This window comes from Pongo abelii, chromosome 13 (assembly GCF_028885655.2).
Source record: "Pongo abelii isolate AG06213 chromosome 13, NHGRI_mPonAbe1-v2.0_pri, whole genome shotgun sequence".
Classification (NCBI taxonomy): Eukaryota; Metazoa; Chordata; class Mammalia; order Primates; family Hominidae; genus Pongo; species Pongo abelii.
Window position 1 is genome coordinate 37,406,411 of NC_071998.2, and position 22,773 is coordinate 37,429,183.

A 22,773-nucleotide genomic window follows, 5' to 3' on the forward strand; every position below is an offset into this window, starting at 1 on the left:
TAAGAATTATCTATCCTCAAGAAGCATACGGTCTGACAATCAGTTATGATCCTGAACTAGATGATAGAAAGTGACAACTGCCAAAAGAAAGGTATAAAGTGCAATTACTTCATGGAAGAAATGGTATTTAAATTATGCTTGACTGTTCTCATTTAAGAGTGGGAGCCAAACCTTGGGTTTACACAGACATAAAGATGGGAACAACAGACACTTGGGACTCCAAAAGGAGGATGGGAAGGAGGGGGGAAAAGGGCTGAAAATTTTCCGGTTAGGTACTTTGTTCACTACTGGGTGACAGAATCAATAAAAGGCCAAACCTCAGCACTACACAATATACCCTTCCAACAGATCTGCACATATACCCCTGAATCTAAAATAAAAGGGAATTTTTTAGAATTATAATAAAATAAATAACGCTTGACAACATAGTCTTATAATACCATACATTTCATAGCAATGTGATTTCAAAATGCCATTAACATTAATAAAAATGTAAAAGTTACCAAGCCAATTAAATTTCATTCATTCATTAATTTATTCACTTGGTAAAATTTACTGACCACCTACAGTATACCTCACTCATCTACGTGATGGAAACAAAGCAAGAAATAAAAATAGATTAAGTTCCTGCTCTCATAGAGCTCACTGTCCAAAGAAATTTTTTTATCATAAGCTCAAATACTTATCCAATCTATAAAAATCAAAAGGACTTTTCACTTCATAATTATTACTGAAACATATATCTTTATCACACCTTCTACTTTAGGAAACTAAAAAAAGATAGATGAAGGAATCAGATAATGTATGTATAAAATACAAAGTGAAAGTTTCCAGAAAAGAGATTTAAGAAACTTCCTTCTCCATCTCTCTTTAATAATGTATTCCCCAAAGAATAAATACTATCCGGGTGTCAACAGCATCCATGGATAGCTTATCGGTTTTCTTCTACTTTGAAATGCTGAAGGTGAAATGTAAGGTTCATATATAGAAATACATTTCCAAGATGCCATTATGATTTGACATCAGGAGCAAACGTTGAACTTCCTTAAGGACAATATACTATTTAAAAATCCCCTTGGCTTAATCTGTTCTGATTTTAGATTCTGCATGTGGTATCTGATGATTAATCATCACTTCAGTGGAGTAAGAAATTACCAGGGCTTAGGAAAAAATGAATATTAAAAAAACAGACAATCTGAAATCCCAAAGTGATTTAAAATGTTTTAAAATGTAACCAATTGTGTATGTACCTATACACAAGTCTTTTATATTTAAGTTCACCACTAAGGGAGAAGTACTAAAAAAAAACAGACCTAGAGAGAGAGTAAAAAAATGGAGGTTTGGGCCAAGCATGGTGGCTCACACCTATAATCCCAGCAATTTAGCAGTCCGAGGCGGGTGGATCACGAGGTCAGGATATTGAGACCATCCTGGCTAACACAGTGAAACCTCGTCTCTACTAAAAATACAAAAAATTAGCCAGGCATGGTGGTGGGCACCTGTAGTCCCAGCTACTCAGGAGGCTGAGGCAGGAGAATGGCGTGAACCCGGGAGACAGAGGTTGCACTGAGCCAAGATTGCGCCACTGCACTCCAGCCTGAGCAACAGAGTAAGACTCTGTCACAAAAAAAAAATAAAAATAAAAATAATGGAGGCTTTAGGCCCAACTCCACCACTAGCTAGCCAAGAAACCTTCAGCAAGTCATTTAGTGTTGCTCTCCTCAGTTCTCTCATCTGAAAAATTATGTTAGACTAGATAACCTTAAAGTAACCCAGCCTAAAATCCATGATATTATCAATTTGCACTATTCTCAAATTCTCAGTTCCTGAAAGGTTAAAGTCATAGGCCTTCAATAAATGAATGCAGAACTTAATTATAAAATAATACCCAAATACTGCGTGCAGAGGTGCATGCCTATAGTCCCAGCTACTCAGAAGGCTGAGAAAGGAGGATCACTTGAGCCCAGGAGTTCATGTCCAGCCTGGGCAACACAGCAGACTCCCATCTCTTAAAAATAATAATTATTACAATGCTCCCCCCAAAAAATCTAGCATGAAGATATACTGTCATTTTAGGACATATACATAATATTAAAATGAACATAAATAGCTAGCTATCCTTACAACATTTAGCTTTCTTCCCATAGTTGTGAATCGCTACTCATATTCTTATTAAATTAACAACCTGTCACCCAGGCTGAAGTGCAGTGGTACAATCTCCGTTCAATGCAACCTCATTTAAAGAAATTCAACATTTATAAAGCACCTAGAAATGTGCCAAGCATCATTAATACAAAGAATAATGAAACACAGTCCCTGCCCTCAAGAAGGTTTCACAGTTAATACAGGAGAGTAATTATGATAATGTCGCAACTGCAAGGTATTATGTAACCATGCAAAAGACACGCCTAATACAGCTTCTAGTAAGAAAAGAACCTAGGGCAAAAAAAATGCCTAAACAAAGATTTCAAGTAAAGAAATGTATCAGAAAGAGAGTGGGGTAAGATTCAAGAGAGTACAGTAGATACCAGTAAGTAAAAACATGGAGAGAAGGAAACAGCACTGCTTCCTGTGTGGAACACAAGGCAAGTCAGTGTACTGCTAAAGCATAAACTGTGAGATGAAGATAAGAAAAGATAAAGCTGGTGAGATAGATTGGAACTGCATCATATACTAAGCCTACTATGACATATTAGATTTTATCCTATAGTCCAGGGAATTTCAAACTGTTTCAGAAACCAATCCTTTTTGTTTTCCCATAGAAAGCTTCCATAAGATATCAACAAGTTAAGTGCTATGAAAACAGAGCTGAAGGGGTGGGAACATGTTCCATGCTTAGCCCATGCACTGCAAGTGCAGTTTGAAAACCACAGCCACAGCGACTTAAGCACAGGAGTGATACTGTAAGATCTGCTCTCTTGATATATCCTTCTGAGGGACGTTTAGAGAATGGATTTGAGCAGGACAAGACTGGAGGCAGAGACACCAGTTAGGAACAGGTGGCAAGAGCCACAGCAAGAGATATTGAGGCCCTGAACCAGCGTCATGGTAGTAAGGACAGAAGAAAGGGGAGTAGCTTTGAGAGCCATCAAGAGACCTTGGTGAAAGTACACTAACTGCACATATGGTGGCTATCTGATCCCACTTGGCAGTAATACTTTATCTCAAATGGCAGTTTTCTAATGGAGAGACAAACTCATTAGCCAATTTCCAGGGGGAAGAACTTATCTCCTATATGTATTGTGTAGTAGCTTACTGAATTTTTCTAGCCAACTTTCCTAACCACTTACCAACGCTTAACTTCTTTAACAATAGCTTTTCTCATATTCAATATTTCAACAACCAATAAATCTGGTAGATTTTTTCCTTTTACTCTTTAAAAGAAAATAGAAAACTATAACCTGCTCTAGGATGGTTCTTCAGGAGAAAACATTATAGATCAAAGCAGCTAAAAAGAAACAAAACAAAACAAAAAAAACCTAGCTCTAAAATTAGCATATACCATTCTGTCTCCCTCACTTTATTTTACATTTTTATTTTACATTACCTTTCAGGGCACTGCTGGAAAAATGCTGTCAGCTGCTGCAAAAACACTGGCCAACAATCAGGTCTGTGTTCAAGCACAGTGATCAAAGGATGAGGATGATTTCTGAAAGACACATAAAGTCACATGGGAACCTGTCATTCAGGACTACACATTTTCAATATCCAAATATAGCAGCAAAGAAGCCAATACCATCTAGAGACTTTTTTCACAATTCATAATTGTCACAAAATGATCACTTGCTCCATTTGTTGCAGAGTTTGTTCATCAGAACTGACTCTCCCCTCTGCCTTTACCTAATGTTTTTTCAGAAAACAAAATGGACTCAGGAGCCTCAGAGATCCAAATTTGGGAATGGACTCTTCCATTTAACAGCTCTGTGACTTTGGCCAAGCTCCTGAATCCAGCAGCTCTCTCATATCCATCCTCTTGATCCTTCATTCCTAAAGGTTACAAGTCACCTCCTCCTCCTGCTACTGCTACTCTCTTTCCAAGCCTGGAAAGTTCCATTTCCTCCAACCTTACCCCAACCCATAAGCTCTGTCTCTCCCTCTCTGTTTCCACGTACTTCATTATTCCCATTGTATGGTTCTGCATTTCCCCAGCATATTTAAGAATAGAAAAAAGGAAATATTCCTTCCATCTTAACAACTATCCAAACTGAAGATGCATAAAATTTCTGTTGAATGCAGATGAATCCTTTTATTTGAGCTACTTCTATTAAGATACCTAAAGAGACTATATAAAACATAAAATCTGAAATTTGAAAGATTCTCAAAGAATGGGGTTTAACCCAAAAAAAAAAAAAAAAGCACAACCATGAGTTATTTTAAATAGTTCAAAAAAGCTCCTCTACTAATAACTGTAAATTGGTCAGCTTTTTAAACTATTAAGTACTATACAATTTTTAGCTATTATTTATGTGGCTTTTTCCTCCAAGAAAATATTTAAATAAGATTTAAGGCTGGACGCGGTGGCTCACGCCTGTAATCCCAGCACTTTGGGAGGCCGAGACGGGTGGATCACCTGAGGTTGGGAGTTCGAGACCAGCCTGACCAACAAGGAGAAACCCTGTCTCTACTAAAAATACAAAATTAGCTGGGCATGGTGGCACATGCCTGTAATCCCAGCTACTCAGGAGGCTGAGGAAGGAGAATCGCTTAAACCTGGGAGGTGGAGGTTGTGGTGAACTGATACCATGCTATTGCACTCCAGCCTGGGCAACAAGAGCAAAACTCTGTCTCAAAAAAAAAAAAAAAAAAAAAAATTAAAACGCTCATTGTAAAAACATGCAAACAATACAGAAATATCAATCTTTTTAGCATAGAAGGAACCACATACATAATGCTATTCTTTAATTTTAACCCAACTATATATCTCCAGCAATGATTTTTCAAAAAAGAGTAACAATCAGACCATCAGTTACACTCAAATGATTTTTTAAGATTGCCTTCGTGGTGATTCTCAAAATGTGATGCCTTACTAGTAAGATCAACTGGGAACTTGTTAGAAATGCAAATTCTCAAGCCCTAGCCCGGGCGTAATAAATAGCCCTGCAGGAAATTCTGATGCACTGCTATAAAGCAGTGGTTCCTAATCTTGGTTGCAAGTTAGATTAGCTGTAGAGCTCTTAATACTAATGCCCAGGTCTGTTATCTTAGATTGCTAGGAATGAAGTTTGTCCCTTAGCAATTTTTTAAAACTCTACAGGTAATTTTAATATGTTACCAGGATTCAGAACTGCTACAAGTAAAAACTACTGCAGGGGTGTTGGGGGTGGGAAATGTACTATTTTTTTTTTTCTCTTTTAAAAACAGAAGAGTACAGTAGATCTATCACGTTGAAACACATGTGAAACACCTCTCTGACACTACCACACAGTTTCTGGGTATAACACTATCTACTTCTTCTTAACCTCACCTAACCTATCATGTACTAACTAACTTCACATGCTGGCAGCCTCCTGCTTGCTAAAGCACAGGCTATTTCTGACTGATGGGAATGCTACCATTGCTAAGGGATCACTCCAAGCAACTTTTTATGCCAAAACTCAGAAATCATATCAAAATCATTCATGTTTCCCAATTCCAAACCCTTTGGCAGTTAAACCTACCTAGAATTTGCTTCCACTTTGGTTGCCACAAATACTAAGAAAAATATTACAAATTCTAAAAGCCTCTCAGGTATGTAATATCAGATGAAATTCTTAGATTGAAAGTTCAGCAGGTCGTGTTCAATTAAAACCACAAAACAGGCCAGTAGCAGTAATTCACACGTGTAATCCCAGCACTTTGGGAGGCCAAGGCTGGAGAATTGCTGGAGGCCAGGGATTTGACATCAGCCTGAGCAACATAGTAGGACCCAGTCTCTACCAAAAACAAACGAACAAACAAACAAACAAAAAAACACTCACTACATAAAAAGGAAGAAACAGCAGAAACAGTACCTACAATTATTTCAGCAGCTTTGGGTTCTTCTGATAAGAACCAGATTGCTATAAAGAGTATCAGATATAATCATCCATTAATCTTCCAGATAATGGTGGCACTTATAAATATTTAAAAAGAAAACTCAACAAATTATCACACAGTTTTTGTGTGGTCATAAGGTACTGAAGTGCTTTTCAATATTCTTCCTTTATAAGTCATCTCCCTTCCATCCTTCACACCCCACCAAAAAAACTGCTAAGAATCTATCTCCTTTTTAAAATACTCAGTTTTGTCCAAATTGAATCAGGTCAACAGAAATAAAAAATAGTATAAAATGAGATTAAAAGTGATGTATATATGGCAAACAATTCTAATTTACATTTATGCATACCGAGGGAGCCACTCCAGCTTTGTTGCATGATGCTGAAGGCCTGTTTTGCTAGCTATTGGATTCAGCAGATTTTATTTAGTATCTCAGACCTAAATTCAAAAAATGAGATTAAGTAGAATATAGTAGGATAGGGATCATAAAGATTAATTACTGATTTAGACATATGGATAATTAAGTTTTCCAAATAATTGATTATGTCAGATCTGAGTGGCAATATTGCAGGTAATGATATACAATATTGATTCTAAGAAGCTGAAAAGCTTGAGGGAAAAGGGAAGTATAAGAGGAGAACACTGAATCTTCCTGTTGATCAGCATTTGATTACTAACATACTATTTCAACTAAGTATACAAACCTATAATCAATTATAATTGCCACAATTTTAATACTTTAATCATAATGAAGCAAAGAGCTAAATTCTCCCTTAAGAGTCATCAAATTGGTATGTAATACATATATAAAATAAACCATAAAGTCTTAGGCTCACGTAATAGAATGGATGTATTTTTTAATTCAATAAACTTCATTGCACAACTGCCCATGCATGAGAGTTTCTCAGTCTTAGCACTACTGACATTTTGGGCCACATAACTCTTTATTGTGTGGGTTGTCCTATGCACAATGGAATGTTTGGCAGCATCCCTGGCCTCCACCCACTAGATACAAGTAGGATTTCTCCTAGTCATGACAATCAAAATTGTCTCCAGACATTGCCAAATATCCCCTGGAGGACAAAATTGCTCCTGGTCAAGAATCACTGCATTGAGTAAATGGCAAGCACTATGGAAGGCACATCACCGAAGAAAGAACTGCACCAGTCCCAAATTGTTAAAAAAAAAGACTATGCTTCCAGTTTCACCTTTCCTAACACTGAACAAAAAGTAGTTAATCGATCATGATCAAAGTTGTGATTTTCTTATGGAAATATAGTTATCAAACTGGATGCACAAGAGTAATAGAACACAGTAGAAACTAGAAGCCTTAAAATGGAAAACAAATGTAAAATTACTCCTTCGGAAAACACAGAATAAAAGGCATTAAAGAATATTCATGCTAATTTGGGTATGACAGAAAATGAAGTTATTTTCCTATTTAAAAAATTATAATTAAAGCATTTAAAATTCCATAAGGCTAAGTATAGCTCAGTCTTGCTGTATTCAAGAGTTGATTATTACATTTATGGATTACTCAAGATTTTTCTTTACTTTCTTCCTCTCACCCACTGCTTGTTAGCCTTTCCATTTTTTCAAGTACATCCAACTGAGAAAGGTCAAGGTAAAGGAAAGGATCCACAATTTAACTGAGTCAAGTTAAATTTTAACAACTTTAAATTGGAAGCATTATTGATCAAAAAAGGGAAGAATGTGGTAGGAAGAACGCCAAAACACAACCTGAGTCATGCCTCAAATTTCTAATTATCCCCAAACTGGCTATTCAAGTTATGAATACTAAGTTGCCTAACAACACTTTATTCAAAAGGATAGATGGGCTGATGAATCAGCCCGATCACTTGTAAATAAATCTAACAGTAGCAGACAATAAGCTATACAAGTTTTGAAAAAATAAACACAAACATTGCACATTATCATCATTATTATTATTTAAATTAATATATGCAGTGGCTACAGAACACTATCATAATCACTTACTATTATGTAGCTATGTCCATATCTCAGAAGAAAATAGAAGTGGAGAGGTGAGATAAAATTGTGAGGGAAAAGAACTGAATTAAAAGAATCAAAAGTTCCAAATTTACATCCTGGCTCTGCCACAAATCATGTGATCTCAAGCAAGAGAATTAACGTCTCTTGGCGAAAGTTTCTTCACCAATAAAATAAGGCGATCAGACTAAATACTTTCCAGAGCGAATACTGTATCACCTAAGCCACCCATTAAAACCCTAACCTTAGTACTGCTCAGGACTCCAGATGCAAACAAACCCTGCAAAGGCAAAAAGTATTAAAGATGGCAGCTCTCAGCTACTAATAATTCTACGCCAAGCTTAAATGGTTCTAAGTCCAATGTCTAATAAAATCTAAGTCCTCAAAAAAAAAGGACTTCTATTTTTAGCTCAGAGATAAATCACCCTATATTTTTTTTATTTCAGAAGGAAGTGCTATGTCCAGAAAGAGCCCACAGAAATTTTTAAATCAGAATTTCCTAACTCCTGAGGTAGCCAATAGATTCTGCTTTCTCCTTAAAAGAGAATTATATTATTTCTAAATATCAAGATCAATACAAACCAGGCAATCAGGTCACCCTTCATTGGTCTGTAGTGCCTCTAATGTCTCCTTTACTGTGTGCGTTTTTTGTTGTTGTTGTTTTTCTGCAATAGATGATCCAATTTGTTGTACATTCTTTGGCACTTCCCCATTTCGTGATTTGCAAATATTTTAATTGCTATTTTAAGTAAAGCATTTAACATAATACCTAGCAAATAGAAGAACTACATAAGTGGGTACGATTATGATTATCATCAAGATAGGTTTGTTTCTTAAATTACAGCATAAGCAGCATGAAAGCTGGGTATGTGTCTTCTTAATCTTTTTGTTTCCCTTTCAGTGCCAAATGCCTATCTACAATAAATGTAATTATCACACACACACTTTCCCCAAATCACCTTTTTAAACTCTTAAACTGGTTGATTCATGTTGTTGCAAATGACAGAATAAACTGGATCATGGGAAGCCAATTTATCACAGTCCCTCTAGCACGTTGTCCCAAAGTCAACACTGTTCAGAGAAGAAAAAAGCACAGAGGAAGCACACAGAGTTGGTACCTAATACTTCAGTGTTCCCACTCTTTATTAATATCATCAACAGCACAGAGCAGTATAGTACATGCATCCTAACAGAATGGAGTGAGGAAGGAGTGAATGATAAATGCATGGTTCCCCCAGACTAGCACAGAGGCAATGATAAAATATGTAACTGGATTCACCTTTCCAAGTATAAATACATCAATCCTAATAGAAATGAGGGGGTTAAAAAAAATAGTCTGTGATAGGCAAATCAAAAAGCAAAAGTTATTTGTAACCTTTAGGTCACCTCAACCTTCTTGCTACATCTCTGAATATAGGAAAGCTATGATTTGATTTACATCATAAATTCAGCGACAGACACAGATTGCCTTTTCTGTGTGAGGAAACAATGCCTGCAGTCACCATGCATTTTCATGTATGCAGCTGTGGCCCTGGCGCTTTCAGAAGCATAGCATAGCACTTACTACATCAAATATGCATTTTAAAAGCATTTCTCTACCTGCTCTGAATTTTGATTTGAAACTGCTGGTTAGAAGCTAAAAAGAGATTTTTTTAATCTGCAGATTTTAAGTTAAAAGATGCATAATAAAAAATTATGAAGATTCCACCATGAATATTACCATAAAAAAGAAATAACAATTCAAAAAGAAAAACTAAACAATAATTGTGAATTTCTATATATCCTATAACACAATTTTAAGACAAATGCATCTTTATCCTTCCCACATAAGCTCCTAGAAAAAGACTTGGAGCAAAGCAATTTTAATTTTGTCATTTTTGAGTCACAACATCTTTTCTTTGAGTCTATAAGGCAGAGACAGTATAAGATTCCTTTCTTTGAAAGTGCACTTCCTATTACAGTGATTCTCCCCCAACAATGAACCTTTCCCAGAATCCCTTTTAGAGGGCCAGGGTTTTAATGCAATGGTGCCTGCCAATGTCAGAAGTCAGGAACTATTTTAAGTACAAAGTAATTGGTTGGGGGGAAACATAAATGTACTTAGGGATCCACAACCTTCCTTTCATTAAGTTGTGTGCTGTGATCACTGGGGGGAAAAAAACACCTAGAGACAAACAACTAGGATAACAGGCAAAAGTTACAACATTTTTGTGGCCTTAAAGACATTTATCAGCAAATTATAATACCAATCTTTCAATTAAACATCTACAATTAGAGGAACATATAAAGTGTTTTCTGGTGGCTACTGCTAACTGGAAGAACGTATGATGGGTGCAGCTTATTTTAAAAGTCTGATTATAAATCCTAGGTGTAAACCCCAGGTGATTAGACCCATAAATTGTGAACGAAGACTTTCCTGAGTGGAAAAGAAGAAGGAAAAGAGGAAATGAAAACAGGAGCAAAACATGTAGCTAGAGAGAAAGAATGGAACTGCAAAGAGACAGATGGCCCTTGCAAAGTATTACTAGCTATGTTTTCTCAATTACTGCCCTACCTTCCTCTTTATCCTTAACTCCGCTGGGCTTTTTCAGGAGTGAATCTGACTACATCCTTTCCCATCTTCTTTCTCTGATTTTTCTATAATGATTTCTACAAGCCCTCTGAAACCATATGTAAAATTTTTAGTATATATGCATGTGTACATTTTCTATAATAGGAGAAAGTCCAAAACTTTTATGTAATTCTTAAAGAAGGTCCTGACCACCCTCCTAAAAAAGGCTACATACCAGTAAATTAAACCTAAGTATATCTTAGGTAGTTGCAACAACTCAGTCTCATTAGAACTCCTGCTTTCAAAAAAACTATAAAGACCATTTCCAATAAAAAATAAAAAAATTATATGATACGTTCTTACATTATGCTAAGTAAAACCAAACATTTACACCTCAGGAGATCCCTTCAGGTAATATATTCAAGTATTGAAATAATCAACCCCCCAAAAGCAAAATGCTCACTTTGACAACAAAACCATATGATAACAGCTGACGGTCGATTTTTTTAAGAGTTAGAGGATGAGCAACATCATTAAGAAATAGTAAATGTAATAATGAAATGTATGTAGATATGAAAAACAATAACTAAACTAAAGACTACAGTTCATTTTCAGTAACTTACAAAAAGTAGTTTACCTTTAAAATATATATAAAAGGCAAAAAAAAAACTAAAACTGCAAATGGTCTTAGCATCAAAAAATTCCAGGATAAATAAAATTTTATATCTATGGAATGGATTAAAAGGAATGAAGTATGGATGCATGCTGCAACATGAATGAAACCTTGAAAACATTATGCTAAGTGAAAGAAGCCACACTGTATTGTTCCACTTATAAGGCAAATCCAAAGACACAAATAGTAGTGCTTTCCAGGGGCTGGGAATAGAGAGTATTGGGGAATGACTGATAACAGGTATGAGGTTTCTTTTTGGGGTGATGAAAATATTCTGGAATTAGACAGTGATTACGGTTACATAACTTTCTGACTATAATAAAATCTACTGACTTGTACACTTTAAGAGTGAATTTTATAGTACACAAATTATATCTCAAAAAGGCATTTAAAATATTTCAAACTCAGCCACATACTATTTTTAATTTTAGAAAGCACATTTATCAGCAGTATAAGTATACTGCTAACGTATAAAAAAATTTAACTTGGATTTCCCTTAGAAAATAAGTCCAAATCAGAATTTGATATATCTCCTTAATATCCTTGATTGATAGCTTAATAGTCATTTCCACCTCTAAACCAAATAGCTATCTCTTTTGCCACTAATAAACATAAAGGGAGTGGTGGAGTTGGGAAAATCACCATTTTGTAGTCATCACAGTGAAAATTGGTTGGGAGTGCTGAGCTTAATGAGGAGCAGAATATTTACATGGTCTCAAAATGTATTCCCCACAGATTGCTTATTAGTCAAAAAAAAATGATAACTATTCAGTACAGAAACCACACACTACCTCGACTGTGTAGCCAAAATTAAAATCCCCAATGACGGGCAAGACGGACACTAGTATCTCCAGATGTGATTATCCTCAGAAGGACACAGCATCATTTACATGGAATTCAAAAATGCCAACACCATGAAAAACAAAGAAAGGAGGAGAAACAGTTCCAGATGTTAAAAGGTTAAAAAGGTATGGCAACCAAAGGCAACATGTGATCCTAAACTAGATCCTATACATTAAAAAGTAAGAAGGCAAAAGGTAGGACATTATTGAGACAACGGACAAAACTGGAATATGGACTGTATTATTATAAAAAGTATTATATCAATGTTCAATTTTATATTCTGGTTATATAAGAGAATATCCTGGTTCTTAGAAAACACACTCTTGAATGTATGCAATCTACTCATACATGGTTTTTATTAATTATACAGAGATAATGATACTGTAAACATGGCAAAGAGCAAAAACACTGATAAATTTGGGGAAATGGTACATGGGAGTCTTTGGTACTATTCTTGTAATTTTCTGGAACTTTAAAATTATTTCAAGTTAGTAAGTTAAAAAGAAACGTTTTTAATGACTTCCCACTGCTCTCTAAGTAAAACCCAGTCTTTGCCATGGCCTTTCATATTCTAGCCCATGCCTACCTCTCCTGAGCCAACGACCTGGCCTCACCCTCCCTAGAGCACTAAACTCCAGCCACTCTGCCGCCTGTTAGTTCCTCTCATGTGCCAAGCTTCTAGGCACTTGCTTTTCCTACATCTGAAACATTCTTCATGCAGCTGGCTCCATGTCTTCCTTCAAAACAGACAATAGGAGAAAACGCAAAAACAATGCTTAAAAAGCTAGTTACTGAAATTAAAAATGGGGCTACATTTTGATATCCACAACCACACACTGGTCTTTGTGCACTTAAATCAGTATTTATCTTGGACTTGCTCTTGCTCTTCTTTATTTGATGGTCTTAAGGGATGAATGCATTTGCCCTCAGTGATAAGGAAAAAAATCAATATAAATTACAAAATCTCAGCCTTTAGGATACACGTCTTTAAGTCCTTAAACTTAACTCTCCCTCCAAATAAACTATATACTATTATACAAATAGATGAACAAATACAAACACAGAGCGCATAACTTTAATCTACTCAGGGTAAAATCATCCATTACTGTTGGCCTAATTGCCCACTTCAGAGCACACCATCTGCCACAAACATTTAATATTCCCTTATTTCAGAAAGTACAGCTTGATGTTTACCAGACCAAACCTTCCCACAAATAAAAGATTCTTAACATTTGATATTTGTGCATGTCAGCCACTGTCTGGCACATCAGAAAAATACACGAATTCTGGAACAAGCAGTTACTGCTCATGAATTCACAGCTACTTCCTCACTTTAGCTGAGGGAAGAGAGATCTTTAAAAGATTGCCGTAATATGAATATGCAGAGAAAAAATTAAAAGCAAAAGCACATGATAAAATTCCAGGGGAAAAATGGCATCTTGCAAAGCAAATAAGAAAATGAGCCTCTAATAATTTACAACCCATGAAAATTTATTTATTCTTCCCTGCAACCAAAACACTAGCGAAATATTGATTCTCTGCCCACTTCCTGCACGATCAATATTACAAAATGTTTAAATAGGCCCAGCGCCATGGCTCACACCTGTAATCCCAGCACTTTGGGAGGCCAAAGCAGGTGGATCGCTTGAGCTCAGGAGTTCAAGACCAGCCTGGACAACCCTGCCTCTACAAAAAATTAGCAGGGTGTAGTGTCACACCTGTAGTCCCAGCTACTGGGGGAGCTGAGGTGGGAGGAAAGCTTGAGCCTGGGAGGCAAAGGTTGCAGTGAGCCAAGACTGCACCACTGCACTCCAGCCTGGGTGACAGAGTGAGACCCTGTCTTAGAAAAAAAAAAAAAAAAATGTTTAAATAACTTAAATATAAGTGTGTTACACAAAAGAGGGGTTCTAGCTAAACAAAAGAAAATTCAGACCAAATAAAAAAGGGAGAAAAAAAGAAAGTCTGAACTAAAGGATACTACATAGTTGTTTAAAAAAAATGTTAATTAGTATAACTAGAAAGGGGCTTCTGAAATTCTTGAAAATAGTAACTGCATCAGAGGTCACAAACTTGTTGGTCACTGATTGCATCTTGTGAGCAGATGTGTTTTGTCTACCTACCCTACATTTTGAAAAGTTTGAATTGGTTGTCAGCATTCAGTCAGGAGATTTCACATAAAAACTTTATTTATATTGAAAGATCTGAACGTGTGGCAACAATGAAGTCCCATTGTTTCATGGCAACAATTGGCCAGCAGTTCTCCACCCTCACCTGCACACTGGAAATCACATGGGAAGCTTTTAAAAAAATACCAACACCTAAGACCAACCCTTCAGTCATTCTGGGTAAAGCCCAGTCATCTATACATTTTAAAGCTCCCAAGAGGGCTCTAATGTGCACCCAGAGTTGAGACTCATGGGTCTAGAGTTTTATACTTGGCATATGCTCCTTAGCTAATCACAGTAGCCAAATGTACTGCACTATGCTTCCAGTTACAAAGGTAACTGAGAGGTGCAGCCTTATTTAAATATCTATGCCTAATCTTGTTTAAGCCACAAAGCTAAAGAAAAGACTGCTTAGAAAGGAGGGTCCAGTTAAGCAACATGAGCTGTATTAACTACACATGATTCTAATCCAGTGTTTCTCAAAGCCTGGTCAGTAAACCACCTCCATTCAAATCCCGTGTTAAAAATGCAGAAGTCTGGGCCATGTTCCAAACATTAAAAACTCCAAAGATGAGCTCCTTATGCACAGTAAACAAATGTCAGTTTCTAAGAGGATGTTCAAGATTCTCTTCCCCTCCTCCTCCCACAACCACCCACCCACCTTCTGACCATGAAGAACACTAACATGTGTTGGGGCCATGGAACTTTTTCATTGAACAAATCCATGATCTCTTACATTTTCTCTCTAGCATCCAAAGTTGGCTTGCTCTCTTTGGACTGCTTTTCCTTTACAGTAACTCTTTGCTTCTGCTCTTGGCCTCTCTATTGTCCATGACTGACACATGTAAGACAAACTTGGTGCCTTGGTACTTAGGAAGATACATACTTCTTGCCACCCAAATAGACAGAGAAAAGGAGGCATAGGTAAGCCACCCAAGATCCCCTCTAGTCTACCTCAAAGGGGACCTTGCAGCTCACGTATGGTACCATCAAGCTCCCAGATACTGAAGCAATAGTTCTCATGCGTAATCCACAAATGACATATTTCCATATCACTGAGCAAATGGATAACATGCTGATTTCTGAGCCTCACACAAAACCCACTGAATGAATAAGAATCTCTGGCAAGTGGGATTCAGAAGCTGTACTTTTAACACGCTGCCCCAGTGGTTCTTATGCAAGACAAGTTTGAGAACCACTAAGCTCTAGGTACAATAAAAAGAATACCATCTCTAGAGCTCCTTCATAAAATTCAGAGGGGCTAAGGGAAACCACTGCCTAACATTCTTTGTTCTCATATCTCTTCTTTTCTGTCCACTCCCATACTGGTACAACTTATTTGGTTCAGCACAGACCATTTAAGATGACCAAGTATTCTGTTGTACTGTGATTCAAATTAATCAGCTATTAGGAGAAAAAGAAGTAAGAAATACTTAAGCCCCAACTGAATACTGGCACAGTGCTTAATACCATAAAAACACAGATTAGCTGCATGCTCAGAAAGCTTACACTTATTTGCCATACTCCTTCTATTTTAAATTAATCCTACAGAATAACCAGAAAACACCTCTCAGTGGAGTTCTAAGTTTCTCATATCCCTTTTATGCTTTCATACACAGCTCACCAGTTGCCTCTCTAAGGCTGGATGATATTGCTAACCAACATGTGGCAAAGAAGGCTCTAAAACAGCATGACAATTTTATGCTTGACTCAGGTAATCATAGCTCTCTCGAGGGGAATATGCTCTTCAGGCTCACCTCTCCTCTGTTTCTGCCATCCACAATGCCCCTTGGAGGAACTTAAGGCTCTTATACACTCAATTACTCTCTACTGATTTATAGTGCCAAACGACCATTCACATAAGGGCTCTCCGTAAACATTACCAGATTATGCCAACTCAGGTGATTGATTCCGGACCTCTTAATGTGCCACATATCTAAAGACAAGCCTATGTATCCAATTCTTTTCAGCTTCTCAAACTAGGCTTCCTATTCACACCTTGCACCAATTGCCTTTTGAAACAAGACTGAAGTTAAAAGAACCAACTACAGGAAAAAATGAATTAACAGGTCAAACATTACAGATAATTAAAGGTCTAACAATTGCACACAGTGAAGACAATCAGGATTAAAATGAGAGTAACCCAAATTCTCTGCATTACAGAAAACTTCTTTTTACCATCATCTAAACTGATGCTTCTTATACTTTAAGGTGCCTATAAATTACGTAGAAAATCTTTCTAAAATGCAGTTCTGACTGTGGCACTCTGAGATGGAGTCCAAGGTTCTGCATTCTTCACAGGTATGCTGATGCGGCGGTAGCTCTGCTACTCAACAGTGTGGTAGGGCAACATCAGCATCAGCATCACCTGGGAGCCTGTTAGACAAGAATCTTGAGCCCATACTAGACTAAGGAAAAAGATTCTGCACTTCAACAAGGTCCCCAAGTAATTAGGATGCACATTTTAGAGCAGCTGACACACCACTTTGTACTCACTGTGAATGACAATCACCTAGGACACTTTTAAAACCACTAGGCCTCATGGCAGAGATTCTGATTCATTTTGTCTAGGGTATTTGATCGTTCCCATGTTTGTCTCTTTTTAAGCACAGCCAGGTGGTTCTAATGAGCACCAATGTTGGGAACCATTGAACTAAAAATACTTCCCTGAGAGGGGAGAAAATATGGAGTGACTGCTAATTGGTAAGGAATTTCTTTGGAGATGAGGAAGATGTTCTAAGATTGATTATGGTGATGGTGGCATAACTCTGTGAATGGAGTAAGTCACTGAATCATATATTTTAAATTGGTCAGTCATATGTGAATTGTATCTCCATAAAACTGTTACATAAAAATTTCAATTAAAAACTTCAATAGCTTCCCTATTTAGAAATAAATAAGCCCATCTTAACAACAACTAAATTGAATTATTTTCTATCCTGAACTCTGGCCCAAGAGTTTGAATTTCTTCTTAAAAAGGAGGAAATGCAGATGTTTATCCAGAAATATTAAAATGTGCTCATTTACTCTGCAGGTTCAATTCTAGTCAAGGCAATGGATAAAGAATAAACCCTTACATCACAAAGGACACCACTATGTTAAAAAAAGAAAAGCATATTTACCAATTTGGAAAGCTTTACTCTGCACACCTCAAGTTTTCATAGTATTTTCAAATACATAATTTTCCTTTTGCTTCCCTTATTTAAAAATAAATTAGTTAATTCATTGTACCACATTCTTCCAACTTGTATGTTTGAAGATATTCACAAAATATGTTAAGAAAAAATATAAAATGCAAATATGACCTTGTTAAAAAATGCCTTAAGAAACAATAATGTATTCATAAAAATAAGAGATCACAAATAGCACTAAAAATTACACGAAAGATCATGGTATATGAGATACGTGACGACACAGACCAACCCATATACAGTATATGAGATACTGTTTACTTATTATCAGAAAGAAAGCACTATAAATACAGGTAAGTAATAGGCACTCCTCTGTATTTTGGAGAGAGACTCTCTCGCACTTCTGATACCTGTGGTGTCAAATACTGAAGACTACAGGTGCTGTAAGACCAATCCAGTGGTGGCTCACAGCAAAAGTACCTGATTTCCTTTCCCTGTTTGATCACCATAGCCCATGTAAGCCATCTTTCCCACATGAATCAATGCCCTTCTTTATGGTTCCATGCTGTCATTCTTTTGAAGCAGACACATTCTGAATGCCTCACTGAACAGAGTTCCTAGGGCAACGTACACTGATTACATGTATCTTCTGAGTCCTCTGCTAACTCAGAGCCCCTCTCTTAAGAGATGGCTTCCTGGGTCCTTCAAGGCAATAGGTAAGGTCACCTTCACAAGGGAGTATGATTCCCTCCCTTGACCACAACTCCCCCAGAAAATCCAATGCATTGTAGTATTATTGCTACTGTGTGTATTTTATTTTTTTAAAACAATTCTACCTTATTACATTCTACAGATGACAAAGAAAAGGCAAATCAACACTCCTAACTACTGACCTTGGCCTAAGTCACTTGGAAATAGCAGTCTCTTATTGCTTTTTATAGTAAGGCAGATTACCATCCTGCCTAACCTAAATCGCCCCTGCTTTAAATATCTTTGTTCAATTAAGTCTTCCATTTTCATAATACTGTGAAGATGGTTATGTATTCTAGAGCAAACAGAATAATCTGAGTTTTAGGTAAAAGATTTCAATTCCAAATTAGCAACCCTGAAACCCACATTGGTGATACTCATCATGTTGTCAACTCTATCTCAATCCTCTGAGTCTTCGAAACGCTAACTTCCTGAGAGGTCAACACCCACAATCACTGTGTGCATATCCTGCTGAATTAAATAACTAATTCTTAATGGACTATCATGTCACAGTTAATAATTTCATTAAAAATTCATATTTGTTTAAAAAAAACAGAAAAAAGGCTTACCTAATGGTATATACCCTCTGAATATTCTTTTCCCCACCTTGTCCTTCCTTAAGAGCTTGCATTTGTAGTAATTTCATAATGGCTTTTATCAAGCCATGTGTATTTCTGTAAAGAAATATAGCATGTTAAATGTTATAGATAAAAAGTGAATATTCTAATCAGGTGCTTAATCCTATCATTTTAAAATAATTTTAATACTTGTCACCCACATTAAACAATAGCCACCCACAGGCACTCAACTCATTCTACAGTACAGCCCAAATCCATCCAACACATTTAAAGGAGAAGAAATAGAGTCAAAGAATCAAACCACCAACTTATCAATCATCTGCCTACACATTCTTGGGGGAAAATCAATCAGGAAAAAACAAACATTAGCCCACATAATTTCAAGCAGTGACCACATTGGTTGCCCACACCGAATGACCAAATATTTCATTTATAAATATTAGCAGACCATGAAAAATAACCAAATATATGAAATGGATCAGCCACTCTAAAAAGTGGGCCAGGGAAGCAATCAAAGCAAATAACCCCCATCAAAATGGAGCTAATAGAAAGGGAATAGCAATTTAAATTTTTTCCTTATTTTTGTAAGAGATAAGAGGATAAACATATCAGAAAGAAAAATAGGCTGCCTTTCTTAAATAAAGATCTCCCTGGAAAATAGAAAGAAAATATTAGAAACAAAAAACTCACTATTTGTTAAATTTAAAAAGTAATTTTTTTTTTTTTAGATGAAGTTTCACTCTTGTTGCCCAGCCTGTAGTGCAATGGCACGATCTCGGCTCACTGCAACCTCCATCTCCTAGGTTCAACTGATTCTCCTGCCTCAACCTCCCAAGTAGCTGGGATTACAAGCATGTGCCACTACACCTGGCTAATTTTGTATTTTTAGTAGAGACAAGGTTTCACCATGTTGGTCAGGCTGGTCTCAAACTCCTGACCTTAGGTGACCTGCCTGCCTCAGCCTCCCAAAGTGCTGGGATTACAGGTGTGAGCCACTGTGCCCAGCCAAAAAGTAATTATTGTTTAATTATGCTTGTTAACATTTATTGAGCATTACCATAAGCTAAGCACTCTTCTAAGTTCTTGTATTATATCATTTACTTCAGAACATAGTTGATTAGAAATCAATGTTAACTTTATTTTTGGGTTAGAACACTACTTGGACTTAATTAGGTATCATTTGTGGCATTTATGTGGGATGTTACTGAGTGTATTTTTTTATGGCATTTAAAGTTTTCCAAGTGACAAAAGGTTTGGCCACTTAGTAGACCTGCACAGTCCAATATAGTAACAGCCACATGTGGCTACTGAGCCCTAGTAATATGGTTAGTCCAAATTCAGATGTCCTGTAAGTACAAAATACATGCTAGATTTAAAAGACTTTGGGACACAAAAAAAAGAATATTAAATACCATGTATAATTTTTTATATTGATTACATGTTGAAATAATATTTTTGATATATTGGGTTACACAAAATATATTATTAAAATTAATATAATCTATTTCTGGTTTTCTAATGTGGCTACTGGAAAATTCTGAATTACATATGTGGCTTGCATTTGTGGCTAAGATTATATTTCTATTTCACAGCACTGCTGTAGACACTCAAATAGTTTAGTGCCTAAATGGATTCTTTGGGGAGTATTGAGGTTTCTCTTGCAGCTGAAGCATTTTTCACAACCTACAATGGTATATTTTCTCTTCCATATGGATCCTCTTAGGACCATGCAGTATAACTCATGGATGAATCTTTCATGACATATGTCACATGTGTAGTTTCTCTCCTGTGTGGATCCTTTGGTGAACACAGAGGTCCCAACACTTCATGAAGCCTTTTCCATAAAGATTCTCTCTCCTGTGTGTGTTCTCCAATGGATGCCAAATCGAGATTTGGCTTGCTCACATGCTACACATTGGTACTGTGTCAATTCTATGGTACTTTGGCCCACAAAATGGCCAGTGAATCCCACTGTAACTCAGTGAAAATTAAAATGGAAATCCTTTTGTAAACTAGAATGAAGTGTAATTGCCTCAAGAAGGTCTGACTGCATGGCATCTCCTTGAGGACCTCCTTGGGTAACCAAGGTATTGCCTTGTCTTCTTCCTTTGGAACTGTTCACATTCTTCTGAGAAACTTGTCTATTCTCACTGAATTTCTAGACTCCTCTTATGCCAGAGCTTAGAAAAAGATACCTCAACATCCAAACTTTTAAAATAAACTCCTTCTTTGCAAGTCTTCACACCATTTACTTTTTCAGAATCAGAACTTTTTGTAACTGAGAACTCTGGACTATAAGGACTGGTATCTCCCAGTATATCCTCCAGTTCTTCACAACTCTTCACAACACCTTCCTTTACAAAGACCTGGAGATCCCTCAACATAACTGCTCTATCACCAATTTATCAAGAACCTATACCTAGGTATAAATGTCTGGACTCAGTCACAGGGCAGAGTTCACACAGCCTCCTCTGAAGTTCTATGGGATCTGACTCCTCCAAACATGTGAATTTTGTAAGCTAACTTACCAGGTCTCAGGGATGCAGTCCTGCAGCTCTGACCCAGGCCTGTGCCTAGATATTAAATGATACCATGAAATATACAATCTCATCATCACTAATTGGGTGAGCCATTCTGAGAATCCAGTATCTGACTAAAGCCTATCATAGGGAGTCTACTTTGGTCTGTCCTGGAGAAAGAGTCACTACATGTCTAGAAGCATTCTTATCTTCTAGCCTTCAATGTCTACACAACTGAAAATCAGCTTTCAAGTCTTATTTAAGCTATTTATATACCACTGAAGAAAGGCCATGCTTCACCTAGTAACCTCGTAAGACCGCACTCTGAGCCTAATGATTAGTTGAAATGACCAGTGTTGATTGAATTTCTGACTGAATTTCTTCCAAAAAATACGAATTCATTAAATAATCCTTTTTTGCAAGTGAAACTATATTGGTTTTCCTTAATTATTTATTTTTCATATGACTAGAGTTCTAGAGATAACAGATAACAGATCTATGGTTTTTATGGTCTCCTACCTTTTTATGAAAGCAGTGGAATCCAAGAGGAAAGAATAGACATCACATTTACTTTTAATTCCAAGGGATTCACAAAACCACCAATGCTGATAAATGAACTCCAATTTTTTAAACTTTAAGTTAGGTCTCACTTGCTCTTATCTGTGGATCCAGATTTTATTGTGTAGATAACTGAGTCTATGCTGTATTTTCAGCAAGAGTGTAGCATGAGTAGATTATAATTTTTGAAAGATGATGGCATCAATCAAATTACATATAGAGGCATTCAAATGGTTATACATTTGCCTTAAATTTAATTGAAACTATCCCCCTCAAACCACTTGAAATAGATATTACTTATATTAATAAATATTATGTTTAATAAATATTATGACTTACATATTTCAAATGGGTTGAGAGGGATACTTTCAGGTTAATATTTATTTAAACCCCTACTTAAATCTGAATTAACTAGGGAATCTTAGACAAGTCACTTAATGCCTAGGGATCTCAACACCCTCGTCTTCATAACTGAAAATCATAAGCCCATCTCTTATGTTGTTTTAAAAAATAAAGAATAGTATGTCAGTAAATTACATGCTTTTTCAAAAAGCTGGGATAATTCAAAACTTATACTATAACATAAAGATAATAATGTTCTTCCCTCTTTACAGATGACGCTGCGTAAGCACAGGCATCAGAGTTAATGAATGCTGAAGCCTGGAATTTGCCTAAAACTAGCTACAAACTCACCCTAACTCCTAAAAATCTCTAGTATTTTCCATCTCTTAGCTCAAAATCTGCTTTTCTTGTTTTCAAGCCTTTGTTATTCTGGATCTGAGATCTACTCCTGCAAAATGAAAATTATTGTTGAATTCTGTATGATTTCATAAAGAGGTTACAGTAATTTGAATCATGCTAAAACTCAAAATAGTGAATTAGAAGAAAACATAACCACTGGAGAAGCAAAAGTCAAAGAAAATTTCACTGCACTTATGTCTTCAAACTGAAAAAGCTTCCAAGTACTAAGCAAGATTTCT

At 36.4% G+C, this 22,773-nt stretch overlaps 1 protein-coding gene across 16 annotated transcripts in view; it reads right to left on the minus strand.

Moving 5' to 3' along the window:
* Window positions 1-22,773, minus strand: part of FOCAD (focadhesin) — a 319,540-nt gene that overhangs the window by 244,790 nt on the left and 51,977 nt on the right. For all 16 annotated transcript variants that reach the window (XM_009244392.4, XM_063714188.1, XM_063714187.1 and 13 more), the window contains 2 exons: window positions 18,708-18,812; window positions 3,548-3,649 (listed from right to left, as the gene is read on the minus strand). In XM_009244392.4, coding sequence (XP_009242667.3) covers window positions 3,548-3,649; window positions 18,708-18,812 — 207 coding nt within the window. The remainder of the gene's footprint in view (window positions 1-3,547; window positions 3,650-18,707; window positions 18,813-22,773) is intronic.